Source organism: Erigeron canadensis, chromosome 2 (assembly GCF_010389155.1).
Source record: "Erigeron canadensis isolate Cc75 chromosome 2, C_canadensis_v1, whole genome shotgun sequence".
In the NCBI taxonomy this organism is placed as follows: domain Eukaryota; kingdom Viridiplantae; phylum Streptophyta; class Magnoliopsida; order Asterales; family Asteraceae; genus Erigeron; species Erigeron canadensis.
Window position 1 is genome coordinate 31,885,042 of NC_057762.1, and position 18,266 is coordinate 31,903,307.

Here is an 18,266-nt window from a genome sequence, read left to right on the forward strand (position 1 = left end):
TCAAACATGTAAATATACGATTTTGCGAGAAAAGGTTAAAAAGAGTAGAAATTTGATCCTCACTAACAACTTAATAAGACCGGCCATGCTTAGGTGGACCAAATCTTTTTATCTACATTATCAAAGAAGAGTGGCAAAAAGTATTACTGCCTTCTATAAACTCCGAAAAACACCACTGTCAAGATTTGAAGCCAAGGCGTCTATATAGTAGACCAATCCTACATTGGCGCCTATTGATTTCTTTACACCATGTCACCATCACTTTGCACAAACAGGATTCAAGTAGAATTGTCTGTGAAATTGTTTAATGTTATTGACCTTCTAAACTAACGAAAACCTGACTTGTTCTATTTTAATGGATAACAAGTCACAAAACTTAAGCTAACGTATTGTGAGATGTTTAGTAGTAGTACCTACGATCGATATGCCAAGTAACTAAACCATTGAACACAGAAGAGCAAAAGTGTACCTGAATATGGCATGGGGTCATACATTAAAGAGAGCAAGAAGTATCGCACGAAAAAGAAGATAAAATATCTCAATATTTCATTGAACAAAAAACTTAGAAGCATAATGTCTTGAGAACTGCTAATATCTCAAGTATTGGTAGCCCTGGTGTAGATCTGCTGGCTAGCGTGAGTGGATACCATCCTGATTGCGCCTCTAGCCATCAAATCCTTGATTGCCTTACGTGCCAAGGAGCCATTGATCTAAAGAAGAAGAAAAAAACAAATACAACCATTATGAAGTGAACCTCCAAACATTGCGACACAATTATGCTGTACCTGTTGTTATGTTTTAACTTATGAATGATATGATACTGAATTACATATTTAACATCTTAACTATTTACAGTTAATTGGAGATATATCAGGAATATATTGGAGATTTATTGTCTCGGTCGACCTCAGAGAAGCGATATATCCGGATTTATTGTCTCAGTGGACCACCAAGAAGCGATATATCGGAGATATATTGGCCGAGATAGAGATTTACAACACTGGTCACAAAAACAGTTTTCCAAACAAGTCTATGTCCTAAAGACACAGTTACTGTTCCTAAAAGCCCGACTAAAAGAGTAAAGCAGATAATATACATTGTATCTAAAATTGTTATCAACAAAATATAAATAGTTAAAAGAGGTTAAACAAACAATACCCTTAATCTGTCAGACAAGATGGATGGAGTGATGAGCTTGAATTTCGGAGCTTCAGAAAGAAGCTTGTCGTACGTTGCCTTATCGAATAACACCATGTTGTTGACCTTCTCCTTTTGCTTTCCCTTGCTCCACTTCTGCAATACAACAAAAATTTTAAAACATTCCACTTCTTTACATGACTAAACATCAATTGTAACTTTTCCATCATTTATAATGCCACCGCCGGATAAATAAAATATCAAATCTCTAACATTATACGTATAAATAAAAATTTTAAAAAAAAAACCACTAAGATTTAATATAAATTTATAAAAATGAAAAATTGACCTTCTTTTTCTGCTTTCCACCGCCGGATTTTGCGGGCTTGGATGACGGTGGGGGAGCCTTCTCCTTCTTCGGCGCCTGATTATTATTTTAAAAATATATATATAAATTAGAATAAAACAGGTTGAGAAATTGGAAGAAATAATATAAATATTTAAATGAAGGATGGATGTGATAATAATAATAGTGTTAAAGTTTATTTACCATGAAAACTGTTTCTAATAAATTTCAAAGAACAGAGTATATTTGCCGCCGCCGCACGGAAATGGTGAGTGTGTGTTTAGAGATATACAGTTTTGAGGGTTTTTCAAGGAGTTTTTTGTTTCCGGGTTATTAAACCGGGTCGCTTTAGGATCGCCCGAATTTTATACATGGATTATGGATCTGGATAAGGATATGGCATTTACACAAACATATTTGATTTTTGACAAATTCTAAGACAAACAAATGTTTACATGACCAATTAAATCAATATTTTTTTATAGCATTGTACCCGCGCGATGCAGCGGTGGTCGTGACGGCGACGGTGTAGTGATAGAGGCGACTGTTGGTGGTGGATGCGACGTCGAGTGCTGTAGATAATTCATATAAAAGTAATTAATTTAAAAGGTTAATGGAAATATTTTAGAAAAATAAAGGATTGATAGTGTAATTTAATTATTAATGTTAAGAGAATAGTGTATGTGAAAATATTTTAAAGGGTTGTAGCCTTATAGGTGAAAATATTATATAGGAAGACATCTTAGATATTTTCTCCCCATGTAACTTTTAACATGGGGGCTATTTTCTTTAATATAGAGTATAGATTAGTCCACATAAGTTTTGTTAAATATGTTTATAAACATAACTTATTATTGTAGAATAATTTTTTTTTTCGGGACCATTTCTATTAAGTTTTATGACCTTAATCCTAATTTCACTCTTTGTGGACCCGGAGTAATAACGGAATTGTAACCATTAGAAGATTTATGCCAATGAACAACTTAATATGACTTCTACACAAGATGTCTTACTAGTATATAATTTATGTTATCTGGGGTACATGTAAGGTTTCACCATCATACGGTGAGCATGTAAGGTTTCACCATCATACGGTAAGCTTTTTTAATGTCGTATCTTGACTTAATGTTTGGAAAGAAAAAATATAATTTACATTTACAATATACAGTTACATTTATAAAAGGACATATTACTTATCGTATATTACATATGAAAAACCACTAGGTAATAGCCTAGTGGTTAACGGCCGTCACTTTTCAAAAGAGGTCATGTATTTAAGTCTTGCAACAGACAAACTTCAGATAATCAGAGATTATTAAGTGGTTGAGATTCATTTGGCCTGCTTGGAAGATTAGTGGATACCAAATGATACATAGAATTAGAAGGTTCCTATCCAATTACTTTTCTTTTTTTTTTCTATTACATATGAACAATAAAGTTTGTTGTATGGTATTTATAACATTACTTACTATCTTAAAATTTATGAATTGAAGTTCTCTCACACTGTTACATTGTTGATGTTAAATCTAGAACTATTAGTAAATTTTTATAGACATGCAAGTAATATACTGTAGTTACATAGCAATAATAGATGAATTGTGAATTTTGTGATGCATTAAACAATTTAACCTAACAAATAAGTCTATAGTAATGTATGCTACCTGAGTATAAGCACGCCATGAATACTTGTGTATAGCACCATCTTTGCTCACGATAAAGCATCTGTGGGTCTACCAACTTTTGACCTATACTATAAAACGACACGGGCTAACTACCGCACTATTTTACTAGTTACCAACAGGTGCTTAATTTGCCCACCTTGCTATCTAAGAAAATCTGTCAGAATCGGAATTGTTTGCCCAAAAAGGCTCATTTAAGCAATATACAATGTTCATTTCTATGTTTACAAGATAGTTATTGAAGAAAAGTTATCCGTTCCTAATGACAATGGCATGAACATACCTATTACTCTATTATCATCACATTATCTTGAATCAGCATTTGTTATAAGCATCATATTACCTTGAATCAGCATTGATTCAATCATCGCATTACCTTGGATCAGCGTGTTGTTCTGCCTTCTGAGGGCATAAGAACATAACTATCAGAATTGCCAGGTAGTATGGCAGATGCAGGAGGTGAATACATATGGGTTTTTGAATCAGATTTCCGAAGTTGAGCATGAGATTCTGCCTCTTTCTGGAACATTTTTACAAGTTCTTGTAACTCTAATCTTCTGACCTCAACTTCCTCCTCCATGGCGGGGTTTTTAAGTCCAAGGTAGAGTAAGCCTATGAAGATCAGCACAATGCCTAGAAGAACAAGAATACAAGAAAATAGCAGAAATGCATATGGTGAATTTTCTGATCCGGGAATTCCGTCCACGTTTATCCCAAAGAGACCAGTGATGATGGAAAGAACAAGACCACAACCACCAAAGACTCCTAGATTATGTGTCACACGCAGGCTTTTATCCTGAAAGTTATTGCTGATAAAATGATTAGCGAGTGTGGGGGTGTGGTTACTTGAGCAAAATAGTAGTGTTTTGTTGCTTATAGTCAGCCAAACATTTAGAATCCAAAATTGACACGTATGATGTATCTATTCAAACTTGGAGGTAGCAAAGTCATTTAGCCCAACTGGTTGAAGCTATACCTTGTTCATTTTTGCCAATGCGGTTGGTGGCCCATTGGTAAGGTTTTGACCTTAGTAGGATCCACCTGGGTTCGAGTCCCACTTCCCACATTTGTAGGGGTGGATTAATAGGGGATTTTTCGAGATTCCTGGTTTTATCTCAGGCATGTGTGTAATTTAGGAGTAGAATTAGATTAGAATGTTGTTGAAAAAAAAAAAAACTTCGAGGTAGCAAGGTTACTATGTAAAAATTGTGAAGAGGAGAGCCAGAATAGTGACTAGCCTCTGTAAAATAATTAAAATCGAGTCAATTAGATTTGGAGGATGGGTTGACTGCAGAAGTTATATCTCTGAAAGAGGCTACAATTTTGACCCATTGACTTATGAATCGAGTTATTTAGGTTTTGTATTATCTTTAGCGCTCCAAAAGAAAAGATAGAAAACAGCTTATAAGAAACGGGGCAAAAGTTGACCAGAACTGTATCTCTAAGACGTGAAACCTCGAAAATAAGTTGTTCAAAAAATTTAGATTTATATTGAAGTAATATAAAAGTTGTAATCATATTTAACAAGCATATACAGTAATTGATATAAAGTTATATAAATTTTGACAGAGTTTCAACTCAGCCAATCTTACTGACCTATTGTGACCCACACAAGAAATTGACCATCTTAAACCAAAGCCATTTGACCAATCACCTAACCACCTTAGGCTTAATAGGCCCGTTTTTTCACCTTTGATCTTTAATATAGGAAAAGGAGGCACTGTACTTCTTTTGAAATGGCGAAGATTCATAAACCATCTGATAACTCATACATTTGTCCCTTATGGGACTTGAACCCACAAACTTTTGGTTGTTGGGCCAACTCAAATAGCGCTAGGCTATAAGCTCTTTGGTCAACAATAATAACTAGAAGAAACAAGATGAAGTAGCTAACCCGATATTCCATGGATTAATACGAAAGAGAACCGTACCTGTAACCAGGCCCTGACAGTACTCTGCATGACATCTTGTACTGTAAACAAACGTCCGCGTACTGCTTCTTGCTCCTCAATCATTTGCCTAGTACTCTTTGTTACTCCTTCCAGCAAACGCTTTGCTGCATTACCTCTCAAATGTTGAAGGAGCTCAAAAACAATTTCTTCTCTGGCATGTAGAGACCACTTGACTCTTATCACCTTCAGAAAGAAAACACGAGTTGAATTTAGCCTTTAGAATGACACAAGTTGTTAAAGATGATGAAAATGCTAAGAAATAAATGCAGTAAGAAGAATAGACATGAAACGGAAAGAAAGACCATTCTCTGTTTCCCTTTCATGTTCAAGCTTAAAACGGTTTACTAATTTAATCGACCTATTGGTGGAGCAATAGATGGTCAGGCAAATGGTTAAAAGGATGATTTGTCGATACCAGTACAAACAGGCAGTACTAGGCCTGGTTGAACCACTACAATTTCTACCCATTTGGATAAACAATATGGTATAGATAACTAACATGACGTACCCAATAAAAACACTTTGGGCAACTATCAGCCCATTTCATTTTTATCCAAATCTTTACTTCGCAATTTGACTCTTTAGAAATAGAACATAATCCAAAGCAGCCCATTTAATACTGTGTGGGTCAAATCACCCAGCATATTAAGTAATCAAAAGATTATTAATCTGAGAAGCATATAAAAGCAGTGATCAGCGAGAAATATAAAGGTTTATCCTCATAATGGTAACAATGAACAAAACCCCATATATAACTGCTAAACCCAAAACTAGACACAGCGGTTGATTTGAAAAAATATAGACTCTGATGAAATATGATACCTGTGAAGATAACCTTCTGATTTCTTGGTTCAATATTATGCTGAATAGATGCAAATCCTCATGGTTTCTCCTATTAACAGAAAGAAGCTAAAGATCTTAGAGCTTCAGTGTCACACTACACAGTGGTGGTGACAACTTTTTTTTCAAATCGTTTTAAGAACCTGTTCATGAACTTCAGTTCAACTTCATCTGCTGCTCCAAAAATGTATTTCCTAAACAGTCTACCAAAGGTAAAAAAACGAAAGTTTACTTTAAAAGGTACAAAAGCGAACTATTATAAAGACTTCGCGAGAATAAATTATTCAATGAAATAGTCCCACCAATGCCTTACTTCTGAAGGCAAATTGAACTAATTGGCATGAGGCATCACACCTTCAATTCATTTCTGATCCAGTCACTTGGACTTCATAAATTGTTGGCAAAACTCAGCTCTTAGAAACATTTATAAGAAGTTAAAAACAATTCAACTTTGTCATCATGTTCCCAGGTTATTTTGACAATATAACCCAAAAAACAATTTGAAAGGTACAATGACATCCAGTGAACAAAGTATAGATCAAGTGAAAGTATGGTCATTTGTGGTAATTTGCTCCAAACTATGTGGCAGAAAAAATGCAAGAAAAGAGAGCACTCACCTATCATCCCAACGGGCAAGACGGCATGCTAGAAGTGCAATAACTTCATGAATCGTTTGTGGTAGATTACTACCTCCTGCAGCAAGCAGCTCCTGTCCATCAAAGTTTCAAACAGAAGAGCTTCAGGCATTAAAAAGTTGTATAGCTAGAAATGGAAATTTTGACCCACTTACTTATGAACGGGTTGATGCGGGTTATATTTTAACCCTAACGGGTAGAAAAATAAGCTTAATGGCCACTGAATGAAAGTAGCAAATAACATCCTCAATCACTTTATTCAAAACATTGAATTGCGTTTGAAAAAAAATATAATCATTTTCGGCAAGCTAAATATAGTTAAAAGAAAAGAATTGGACAAAATTTATCAGGTCATTCCAACCCCACCTGAACCGTTTCGACATGTACCAAAGAATTACCTGTTTTGACCAGTTACCCAACCCAACTATTCAACCAATCCTTGTGACCTGTTTCAACATGTACCAAAGAATTACCCATTTTGACCAATTACCCAACCCACCTTTTTTACCAACCCTTATAACACTGTAGGCAGTGAATACTGCAAAGAAAAACCTGGACTTCCGAAACTCCTAGCACATTGATGTTTGTTGCATAACCTTTGACATGCAATGCAGTAACTAGGAAGTTCTGTGCTTGCCATGATCTTAGTACTACTGGAATATCATCTTCTTCAACATATGGATCACCAGCTGACTGTCCTAATAGTTCAAATAACAATCCACCTGCAACCCTGACAGGAACCTGTGTGATAATGAATCATTAAAACCATGAGACCATAGAATGAAAGCATAAAAGCAACGTGCTTTAGACTTCAAGTAATTACTTGTGCAGTAAACTTTAAGGGGCCATTTGGTCCCCAGAATTTATGGGAATTTGATGGGATGGAATTTAAATTTCTTCCTTGTCATGTTAAGTTAACATATTAAATTCCAAATTCCATATCACCGGATCACATAGTTGTGGGTCTGCCCCGCCCATCTTGACCCATACCAAAAAAGTTAGGTGTTTTGAGTTTTGACCTGTTAACCAGCCCACTGAGCCACCCATCTTGTCCCCTCTACAAAACTTGTATACACAAACATATTAGCAAAGTGATTACCTCGTAAAGAAGGTGCTTCATACGTTCACTTATAAGTTTACTTTCATCTCGTAAAGCAATGCTGATAGCCGGATGTAACCATTTCGAGTTACTCAACCAAGAACTAACAGAAGGATGTCCTGCATCAACATGACACCACCAAGTAGGCCCTACGGGTCGTTCCCTAAATGGCACAGCAATATCTGCAACCGTGACTTCATTATCATCAATTTCAAACTCTACATTTTCAGTTTCCCAGTAGCCATCAACTTGAATTTTCTCCACAAGTTGAGCAATCCTAGACCACCCAATCGGTATCCAATAATTTCCAGTATATATAGTAGTAGTATCATTAACCGGCCCTATACAATGTTCAGTATTATAAACGTTGTCATCCAAACCATCGGGTATTCCATTTTTGGATCCGTTTTTCTTCCACCCGATTATATCCTGAGGTCTACACTTCCTGTGGCCACGTTTAGCTTCAAAAGCACAAATTAGTCCATCAGTCCACAAGACATAACCCGCCATGGCATCCTTACCGGTTTGATGTTTTTGATTGTCGTAGTTTTTCATATTATTCATGAATGCACATACATCACAGGTTATTCAATCATCGAAGCTGCAAAAAAGCAGAAATAGAAATAAATATATATATATATACAACTTGTTATTTCACCCTCCTTATACAGTTGTCAAACCATTATCTTTGGGCTCGGGAATATCTGGTATTGACCCAGGTCCAATCCGCACAGGCGACAAGAAAATAACTTTGTCAGCGAATATCGTGTTTCCTAGTTGGGCAGACGCTCACCTTAACGGGCCTCGGTCTAAACATTGTCTTTAACATATCATTAGTGTTTGTACCAATCGGGTTTTTGCGATTAATGTCAAAGGTCTGATTACTTATTTCCTTTAGCAATACATAATAAGCATTAGATAGATAACCGTATAACCAACAAATTTGGTTCAACTAAAATTTGACTTCTACGGTAAAACAAACATAACATATCTGGTATTGTTGTCACAGTTTTGTTATTTTGTGAATTAAACTTCCAACCTTTTCGATTAAAATTCGATACATGCAATAACAAAACTTGGCAACAATTTTTGGTACCAAATTAACTATACATAAAATGCAAAAATCAGTGTAAACTCAAAGTCAAAAAACGGTGGAATAAAACCCATTTTAATGTAATTCTTAACAACTTACTCCTAAATCAACATTTCTACAACTTGCTACATACATATAATAACAGATGAAATTATGAAGACAAAGTTGAAGGAAAATATTTACCTACATATTTGAGTAAAATTGTATACTGTTTTATTTTTTCTTTTTGTTTATTTATGCGTTCGTGAAGTTTTTTAGGCGGTGGCAGTTCTGATAATCGCCACCGCGGTCACAGTGTCACGGCTATGTAATCTAGATGGTCGGTCATACAAAGAAAGCCCTTACACTATGCCTACTTGGCATTATAAGTCCACCCTTTTTTTTTGCAATTTAAGACATGAGTTTACCTTTCATTTTCAATCATAATCACCAAGGTTGGTGCCCGCGTATTAAGGCGGTTAAACGATGATGATAATACAAAACAGTGGAGAAGCAATCGATATGCGTGTGTGTAAATGGAAATGAGAGAAAAAAGTGACTGTGTGTTAAATCTTGATAGGGTGTTTGTTTGATTGTGTTTAGAGATATAGAATTAGAGATAATGTGTGAATTAGGGGCAATATAGGGATATTGAAAAGATTGTTGAATTTACTAATATAGGGAGTCCAATATGTTTTATAAGGAATTATAGATGAGGGTTGGTGTCTGCGCATTGCGGCGGTTAAACGGTGATAATAATACAAAGCAGTGGGGGAGGAATCAATATGCGTGTGTGTAAATAGGAAGGAGAGAAAGAAGTGATTGTGTGTTAGATTTTGGTAGAGTGTTTGTCTGATTGTATTTAGAGATATAGAATTAGAGATAATGTGTGAATTATGGGTAATTTGGGGATATTGAAAAGATTGCTGAATTTCCTAAAATAAGAAGTCTAATATGTTTTATAAGGGATTATAAATTATTGATATAGATTATTACTAGTAAAATAACGTTCGAGCCCCGCGTTGCGGGGTCTTGATTTTCATTTTGAAATGGTTGCGTTGTATAAGGTTTACGTTGAACCTCGAACTACCTAATTAATGAATAAGTTTGTTTCAAATATATATATTTGCTTAAGCAATATCTGAAACGCTTTTTAAACTTTATAATATCAAATGAAATGTTTTGATATATTAGTTGAAAACGCTAAAAGAATAATGAACAAAAACCAAATTGGGGTACATAATGGTATTGGATATGACTATAAAAAAGTTGCAATATGTTATTTGAGGATATGATACGCAAAAGTCGATTAATAGTCAGGTTTTACATGGACGAGTAGTAACTCACCACGATTCATGAGTCCAATTACCTTAATAGTATATATAGTATAATTCCTATACAGGCTACAATAACAAGTTAATTGTCTTATTTTAAAATTTAAAAACTTTGACATTATAAGTAAATGAAAAATACAACCAAACACATTCAAAACAATTTTATCGTCATATCAGAATCAGAATAATTATGAAATCAATGGTTCATATCATATCAATTTTGTAACTTTCGGTTATTGATGTACGAAGATTCACAAAGCAATTAATGTACGATGATTTTTTGATGCACGGTGATTATCACTGAAAAAAACTATAATTTTATTTATTTTACTTTAATCCTTATTTTATCATGTATATATCTATCAATAGTTCTATATAAATACCGGGGGCAACGGCCTTTGACGGCCCAGAAATTTTTTATGTAGATTTATCATTCTTATGTATATTATCATGATTTTGGTCCATTATACGCTTTTATTCTTTTTTACTTTTAAGCCAAAATTAATTTATGATTAACGCAAAAATGAAATGTCAGATATAATCTAATGACTAGCTTGCAGACTGTTATCACTTTCTGAGTTAGAGTCTCCACAACTTACTCATATACATCAGCCCTAAGGCAATCCAACCTTCAAAACTTTACTTGCTCCAACGTGTATGTCGCTATTATTCATCAAGATTCCGATCTTGATTCAAATGTTTAGGTTGTATGTATCATTTCATCATGTTAAAAATTGTATGATGGTCTTCTTTCAATCTTGTATGACCATACATCACATTGCGCATATATCTGGGCAAATTTGATCATACCATTTAATGATGTTATATTGTTGTTATACAATAATCGTGTGCAAAGTATTCACATTTCATCGATCATTATAAAGCCCTACATAGTTAGTATATCGATAGTCCTAAATCCAAATGTAATTTATCAAATTTTTGCTATACTATCAAATGATGAATCATGAAATAATAAAAATAGGCCAAATGGATAAAGTGTTGTTAGACATGGATGGAGAATCCTTCAAGGGTCCATTTAAATTGTGGGCAACTAGGCATCTTTTTTTATCTTTACATCAAAGATAACTAGGTTCCATATCTTTGGTTTTATATAATACACCAGCAACAGATAATGTACGATATTCTTTTTTTTCAAATGAGAGGATTCGTTGAAAGAGTTTCATACACATATTGGGTATCAATATTGTCCTTTAGATTACAAGTGTTGGCCAGTATATATGTCACACAATTTGTTTAGACCAAATCCTGCATAAAGATACAAGAAGATATACACATATTGATAAAGATAACCTATAGAGCTAGTAATTAGTCAAATTTGTGCTTTATCGTAAGGAGTTATATAGTTTAAGGATGATGAAAGTTATTTGTTGTTATTATATAAGTGTAGTTACACAACAAGGAACAATTTGAGATCGCCGAGAAGGAAAACTGACATGGGTGTTCATGAAATAGTGCTGCTAATCATGGTTCTCTTCTCCTTTTGCTCCTCTGCATTATTTGCGCAAGTTAACAAGAACTCAACTCCAGGTTTGTTTACTCTGTCCCTCTATACACACACACACACACACACACACAAAGAGGCTTATTAACTTAAAAGACGTAGCTAATCCGGTGTAACAAAAAGGTGGCAACTTAAGAATGGGTCAATTTGGGTTGTGTTTTATCTCAAACGGGTCAAATTAAGATAACTCACTCTAAGGAGTGCGAGTTAACTTTTTACCCAACAAAAAAAAGAATGAGTCAAATGACTCGACTTAATTCTTAAAGTAGCTTAATGTCTAATTTTGATGCGTATATTTAGAATTGTACCACCTTCTAAATTGCTTTATAAATTTGGTGTATTGTTGTAAATAATATCGTTAGGTAATATGATATGAATATGGGTCATATGACATGTTACATCCCAAACAAGTGTCGAGTAGAAACGTACAGATGCCCTCCATAAGTTGTTTGGTGGTGTTGTTTTTATCCAGATGAAAACATGGGAAATAGTGGAATAAGTGAAAACAATTGTGCAGTTGGTAATGACTGTGGAATGGTAAACCAAAACAAGTATACAAGTGATGTCACAAGCGGTAGAGGTGGTGGACGGCCAGTTGGAAGTGGTGGCAATGGGAATGGCGACCAGACTAACTCTTCCCCGCAAGGAGGTGGCAATGGGGTGGTTCCTGTATATGCCGCTGGTGCAGCAGGTCAACGCAGAAACCACAAAGGTGCTGCTGCAACTGATACTCTATACCGGAAAGGAAGGCTTGCAGTGCTCATAGCTACAGTAACAGCATCCTTTTTACTATCATAAAATATGCATCGTTAGTAGTAAAGTTTCTGTGTCGACTTTGGCCCAACTAATGGTATGCATGGATCTCAGCTAATCTATTGAGCTATTAGTGTACCATGTCATAGACTACAAGAAAAAGTAGAATAGTTTGTATAGTTGTCAAAACAGATCGTAATGTGTACATTATGATATATGAAATGATCTATACCAGATATCTACTTGCTGTAAACATGATGAACTTGAAGTTTATGAAGATACCATATACGTCTCTTCAAAACTTCAAGTTTGAAGTGCTATGTAGTCAAATGAAAATCGTCGTTGTTAATTTGTTATTGATTCTATGGGAGATTGTTAGTGTTATATCCCTGATATAACCTTGCGAAGTTTGAGTTTTCATTTAATACAAATTAGTATTCCTACATGTTTTCTAATTTGTCTAATATTTACTGAACTTTATCAGAAAATGTTAAGATGTGATACCTTATGGTCCAAACCAGTAGTTGAGACTGATACTTGTACAGTTAAGGAAGCCAAGAACCTTGTATAGACATAAAGTTCATCAAAAAATTCTACCCTAAAGAATGTCACTGTTTGATATAATATGAAAACATAGCAAGTGCTTTTGCTCTTTAATACGATGTTGTGTCATAACAGCTTCTTTTGATTATGACAAAGAACTATATGCAAAGAGAATCAATACTTAATCTTAAAGGCTACTATCCTCAAAATGCCTAAAGTGTTGATATTCTTTACCTAAGGTATAGTGTAAATGACAATGATTCACGATTCGATACACTAAAAGCTAAATATAGGATCAATACGGCTGGAATCATTTTGTCAAAAACTCAGTAGCATTGCTCAAAGTTATCGTCAATTGGCAATATAATCGAGACCTCTGACATGATCCATTATTCATACTACTTGAATGAAGAGTAAAAACTGATATGCTTAACACTGAAAAAACGTCTAGTCGACCTGCTTTCTTGGAAAGTGGGAACTTCGGTCAAAATTATTGATGTATGTACAGAGGCTAATTCAAGATGTCAAGAAATAGCCTCAATTACCATCTCTGGTATGGATGTACCATAGGGCAATGACCCAATAAATATTGCAGGCTCCATACCATTGATCTGACCTCCTTTTTAAGTTTCATTTGTTAACTGATGATCCACTTAGTACCACCACTTCCTGAACCCCCCAAAACTTGTAAATGAGACCATCAATATTGCTCTAACTTGGGTGCACAAAAAGACCATGCCGCCATTTTAACCGACCACAGTTACTGCTACGTTAGCAGATGCTATTTTAAACAAAACTAAATACCAAACCATTATTGTCACCTTTATGGAAAAGATACTTGGATTTTCACATAGTTGACCAAAACCTACTAATATTCGCTTTATCCTTTTAAATTGGTTGTGGAGAAAAACTACATTGTGATGATTGCAAATACCCCGAACATGGTGTTACTCTTTATCTAGACAAACCGCATGAGAACATAGGAGATAATGGATGACACGAAAACAATTTGCACTGTTGGTAATGGCTATGGAATGGTGAACCAAAACAAGTACACAAATGCAGTAGAGGTGGTGGTCGATCAATCAGAAATGGTGACGATGGAAATGGCAGCCATGCCAACTCCTCCCCACAAGGTAGCAATGGGATGCTTCCCGTATATGCCACTGGTGTGTCAGGTCAACCCAAAGGCCACAAAGGTATGCCTGCAACTTATACCACCTGCAGGAAAGGAAGGCTTGCAGAGTTGCAGTGTTCCTAATTACAGGCACAGCAGCAACATCCGTTTTACTATTCTAAAATATGCAATATTAGTATATTAATTCCTATGCCAAGTGGAATAATGGTATATATGGATCTTAACTAATCTTTCGAGACATTAGCGTACCAGTTCATAGACTATGATGTTTATAGTTGTCAAAACAGTTGGTAATTTGTATAATATGATGTTTGCAATTATCTATATCAAATTTGTGCTTTGTGTAAAAATGGTATTAGTAAGCCGATGATATCACATATTTGTCCTCAAATCAAGTGAAGGATACCAAAATACTGAGACGATTTTGATTGATTCTGTAGAGATTTAAGATGCGACATATTATGGTCCAAACGTAAAATTAAGATGCACTGTCAGTGTATCAACTAAACAATTCCATTGCTGAATAAAAAAGAAACCCATCCAGTCAATCAAGTGTGTATCAAGTTCTTTCTTTTTCAGAAATTCAGTTATATTGATCCAAAACAAAATCAAATTGTATCTAACCATGAATCAAAGTCATCAAGTAATTCAGACTTGGAACCAAGAGGATTGGACTTGACCTCATGAGTTGGTGATGCACTGTTTTGATCGATCAGAGAGGGAGTAGATGTTTCTTTGAGCAGGTCATCGAGGGTACCATCAATATCAAAATCTACTGTTTTTCCTTTTGAGGTTGAGGTTGAGGTGGAGGCTAAGGCATTCTCTTTCAGGCTAGCATCAGCAAAAGAATCAAGAAGCATATCAAGTTCAGTTTCGGCTGTTTCTGCTTTGAGTTTTGATTGGCTCTCATTTGGTTGCACCATTGGTCTCAAATTGGTGCTATCAATATCGTCCTGAATAACTAGACGGTTGCTCTTGGTGGTGGTGGGAGATGTGACTTTGTGGGTGATGTCGACACTCTGGCTAGAGTTTTGTTGTTCTTCACTTCTTTCAGAAAGCTGCCAAAATCAGTAACAGAAGTATTAGGCTAAACAGCATGGTTAATCTTTTAAAGTTTGAAAAAGATACGACGGAATAAAAAACTGAAACTGCAGAAGCAGTATATCAGATTCAAAGATGGAACACAGAGGTGGGAAAATGATTCATATAAGTCGGGCTATCTCAAAGCACTGATACCTTATTAGTTATTACTTAATTAGTGTCAGATATGGCTTTTTCCTCTCACTGTTTGACCCCTTGAAAATAAAAGGAATAACTAAAACTAACTTGTAATAAAAAGATCATGCAAGAAACCCAACAAACATGTGATTCTAGGAGGGCATTTCCTAAGATGTTTTTCGTGGTCAGAGACCCATTTTGACCCAACTATTCTACTAGATCTTTGCAAATGTCTCATCGATGTGGATTCTGATGTAGGCCATACAAGCTACAAGTTACAATTAACAGGTGGGGCCCATAAAGAGATGATAGCATTATGGGATTTGAATCAACCCAGCTGAAACTAGGCTCTAAAGCCTCACCAAACTTGACCAATCCCTCAGGTTTGCCACTCCGTTGATATGAAGACAATATAGCATTGTAAGTCAACCAATAAACCATGATGTAACTGGTGAATGAAAGAATTATACATACCAGCTCCAAAGGGAACAACTCCTCTTCCATAAAAAGCCTTGAAGGTAAATCTATTTTTGCGAGTTGTTCAGAAAGATCATGCAAACTCAGCGAGAGAAACGAGGACTGCATTCATAAGAATATGTGTGACAAAAAGCAGATCATGAGCATATTGCTAGTAGCAGGACCGTCAAATCAGTCAAAACAATTCAAAGTAAAAAACAAAGAGTCTTAAGTCAAATTCAGGTTTAAGCTTTATAAAGTAAAATAGGCGGTCTAAGTAAGATAGGCCAGTAAAATCAGTCTTGGGTCAAAGGTATAAGAGCGTTACAAACTAAAAGTTATCTTGATTATTTTCATTTGTAAAGAGAGATTTTCAAAAGTTCAGATGGCCAGTTCGAGTGATACGTATCTCAAGCTGCTAAACAGGGTAATTCTAGCCCTATGATTTGGGTGATATAGAATAAATACGGATGTTTAGCAAACTGAGTTGTAATGGAATTCACCAACGGCACTGGTTAACAGAAACAATCTGTGAATTCAGGGACAGGACAGAACTGGCACCCAAAGATAAGTTGGGTCTATAACCAGAGTGGCATTGCAGGTCAAAATTAACATTTAAAGTACTATCGATGATCTGACTAACATTTAACAGTTTGACCCACCAAGTAAAGTGCACAAAGTAAAATAGCATTTAACCAAAAAAAAAAAAGAACCTCGTAGTTAGCGGACGTCTTATCTTCCACAAAAAAGGTATCATTTTGAATTGATGATAGCAAGCTTTCACCTCGAACAGCAAAGAAGGAGTCTTTTCCCTGACCAAAGTCTAACAACATTGATTTAATCTTCTAAAAAGCTGATTGTTAAACTACTCACAAACAACATATCTATTGAAACACTAAATCCCACGGCCACTAGTAGTGTTTCTATACGTTCACCAATAATTGTTAAGATTCATTGCAGCACTTCAGGCTAACAAAATCACCTAAAAACAGTAAAAGTTATAACATTTCATATCACATAATTGTTAGGGAAAATATTTAGACCTATGGGAATTGTGGACTGATTACTTTCCTATTTGAAGGATATGCATTATTAGTCTTATAAAGATGTAAAATACTTTTAAATTGTACATACATCAAGCCTGATCAAAATGGGGTGAACGGCGCAGGTGGCATAAATCACATTTCTTTAAACTACAGAAACAGCAACATATAATTTAAGCGTAAACTGGTTCAAGATTTGTATTGCAGACATCAGAACACAAAACCCATATGAAAGAAACTGAGATACCGAAAACAGTTACACAAAATGTACTAATAAGAAGAATAAGCAACTGAAAAAGAATATGTGCTATACCAGAAACAAAATCATCAAGAGATGGAAAGAACCCAGAAGAGATTTTCGACGAATTCTGCGACTTGGCCTCAGAAAGCAAGTAAGCATAGTCTGCACCTTTACTTTGAGGTACAACAACACCGCCCGGCTGACTCGATTGATCTTCTTCTTCTTCTTCCTGATAACGGTCCCAATTAGATGGGAGGTGGGTCTGAGATGGGGGCAGAGGTTTTTGTTTAGCTGTTGCAGGTGCCTTGTTTGTGGGGGCTAATGCCCCCCCAGCAGAAGTTGTCGCTGTAGTAGCACCTTTGGATTTTTGATTTGGATGATGATGTTTTTTGCTATGATGCAGAGAGTGTGCTCTCTTTGATTTCGCAAGCGATTTTGAATCCATTTTGAGGGTTTCGAAGATCTGCAAAAATAAGACCTGAATAGTAGTATTCAGTTAGCCATGAGCAGTTGACTAGGGGAGTATTTGGTAGAGGTGGCAAAGTGGATGGGTCGGTTAATAAGCATCTGAATAAAATAGGCAAAGTGTTCCGAATACCACCAGATCGAAGCACAAAATTAGGGTTTTATTACAAACAAAAAAGGTATTTATTAAAAGTTTAATAAATCAATGCGTTACGTATCCCGATCAGGGAATAATTCCCGATCAGGGAATAATTGGTATCCCGACCATGGCTATTGCTACAGTCGCTGCAAATAGTCATGCCACGTCAGCTTTCCACTAACCACTGTCATGATGGTAACATCTTTCACCAAGCATTTGCAGCGATAAAAGTAGAATCTAAAACTACGAGTTTTGATCAATGTTATAGTACTTGAGCTTGTAATATTATTTTAACATTTGTCTTGCAAATATTATTTTAACATTTGCTTTGGAAATAATATGTATACAACTTTTGCTTTGTAATCATCATCGTCATTTTAAAGTCGTTTAATTTTCGTTCCTCTATTCAAAACTCATCACCTTTTTTTGAGTTGTTTAATAAATGTTTTTTATATATTTAATTGCTACATTAAATGCTTTTGATAAAAATGATGTTGACTTTTGACCCAACTTTTTGCAGCGACTGTCGCTGCCAAAGGCCTGATGGGAATACTGAAAGTCTGGTCGTGTTACCATTCGCCTAAATCAAACTATAGACTTTAGTTAATGTGATAAAAGAATGAAAAAGGTTTTGCTTTTTTTAATTTTTATGAG

At 35.3% G+C, this 18,266-nt stretch overlaps 4 protein-coding genes across 5 annotated transcripts; 1 reads left to right on the top strand and 3 right to left on the bottom strand.

The window, feature by feature from the left end:
* Positions 1 to 443: 443 nt before the first annotated feature.
* Positions 444 to 1,799, bottom strand: LOC122588796 (40S ribosomal protein S25). Its single transcript, XM_043761002.1, has 4 exons — positions 1,688 to 1,799; positions 1,487 to 1,561; positions 1,159 to 1,293; positions 444 to 710 (listed from the first exon to the last, which is right to left on the bottom strand). Exons 1-4 carry the CDS (start codon positions 1,688 to 1,690, stop codon positions 597 to 599), a joined length of 327 nt encoding a protein of 108 aa, XP_043616937.1. The 5' UTR covers positions 1,691 to 1,799; the 3' UTR covers positions 444 to 596.
* Positions 1,800 to 3,169: 1,370 nt separating this feature from the next.
* On the bottom strand, positions 3,170 to 9,047 carry LOC122589460 (zinc transport protein ZntB-like). Its single transcript, XM_043761752.1, has 8 exons — positions 8,965 to 9,047; positions 7,689 to 8,289; positions 7,142 to 7,330; positions 6,572 to 6,663; positions 6,098 to 6,157; positions 5,937 to 6,006; positions 5,094 to 5,297; positions 3,170 to 3,958 (listed from the first exon to the last, which is right to left on the bottom strand). The coding sequence occupies exons 2-8, from the start codon at positions 8,250 to 8,252 to the stop codon at positions 3,545 to 3,547; spliced, it is 1,593 nt and encodes a 530-aa protein (XP_043617687.1). The 5' UTR covers positions 8,253 to 8,289; positions 8,965 to 9,047; the 3' UTR covers positions 3,170 to 3,544.
* Positions 9,048 to 11,331: 2,284 nt separating this feature from the next.
* Positions 11,332 to 12,622, top strand: LOC122589972. 2 transcript variants are annotated; one of them, XM_043762300.1, is made up of 2 exons: positions 11,332 to 11,642; positions 12,089 to 12,622. In XM_043762300.1, the coding sequence occupies exons 1-2, from the start codon at positions 11,549 to 11,551 to the stop codon at positions 12,412 to 12,414; spliced, it is 420 nt and encodes a 139-aa protein (XP_043618235.1). In that variant the 5' UTR covers positions 11,332 to 11,548; the 3' UTR covers positions 12,415 to 12,622. The 2 variants fall into 2 exon arrangements, with proteins under 2 accessions (XP_043618235.1, XP_043618236.1); XM_043762301.1 differs by having other exon boundaries at positions 12,134 to 12,622.
* Positions 12,623 to 14,547: 1,925 nt separating this feature from the next.
* LOC122589140 lies at positions 14,548 to 17,570 on the bottom strand. Its single transcript, XM_043761382.1, has 4 exons — positions 17,081 to 17,570; positions 16,438 to 16,547; positions 15,743 to 15,847; positions 14,548 to 15,108 (listed from the first exon to the last, which is right to left on the bottom strand). Exons 1-4 carry the CDS (start codon positions 17,451 to 17,453, stop codon positions 14,659 to 14,661), a joined length of 1,038 nt encoding a protein of 345 aa, XP_043617317.1. The 5' UTR covers positions 17,454 to 17,570; the 3' UTR covers positions 14,548 to 14,658.
* Positions 17,571 to 18,266: the final 696 nt, after the last annotated feature.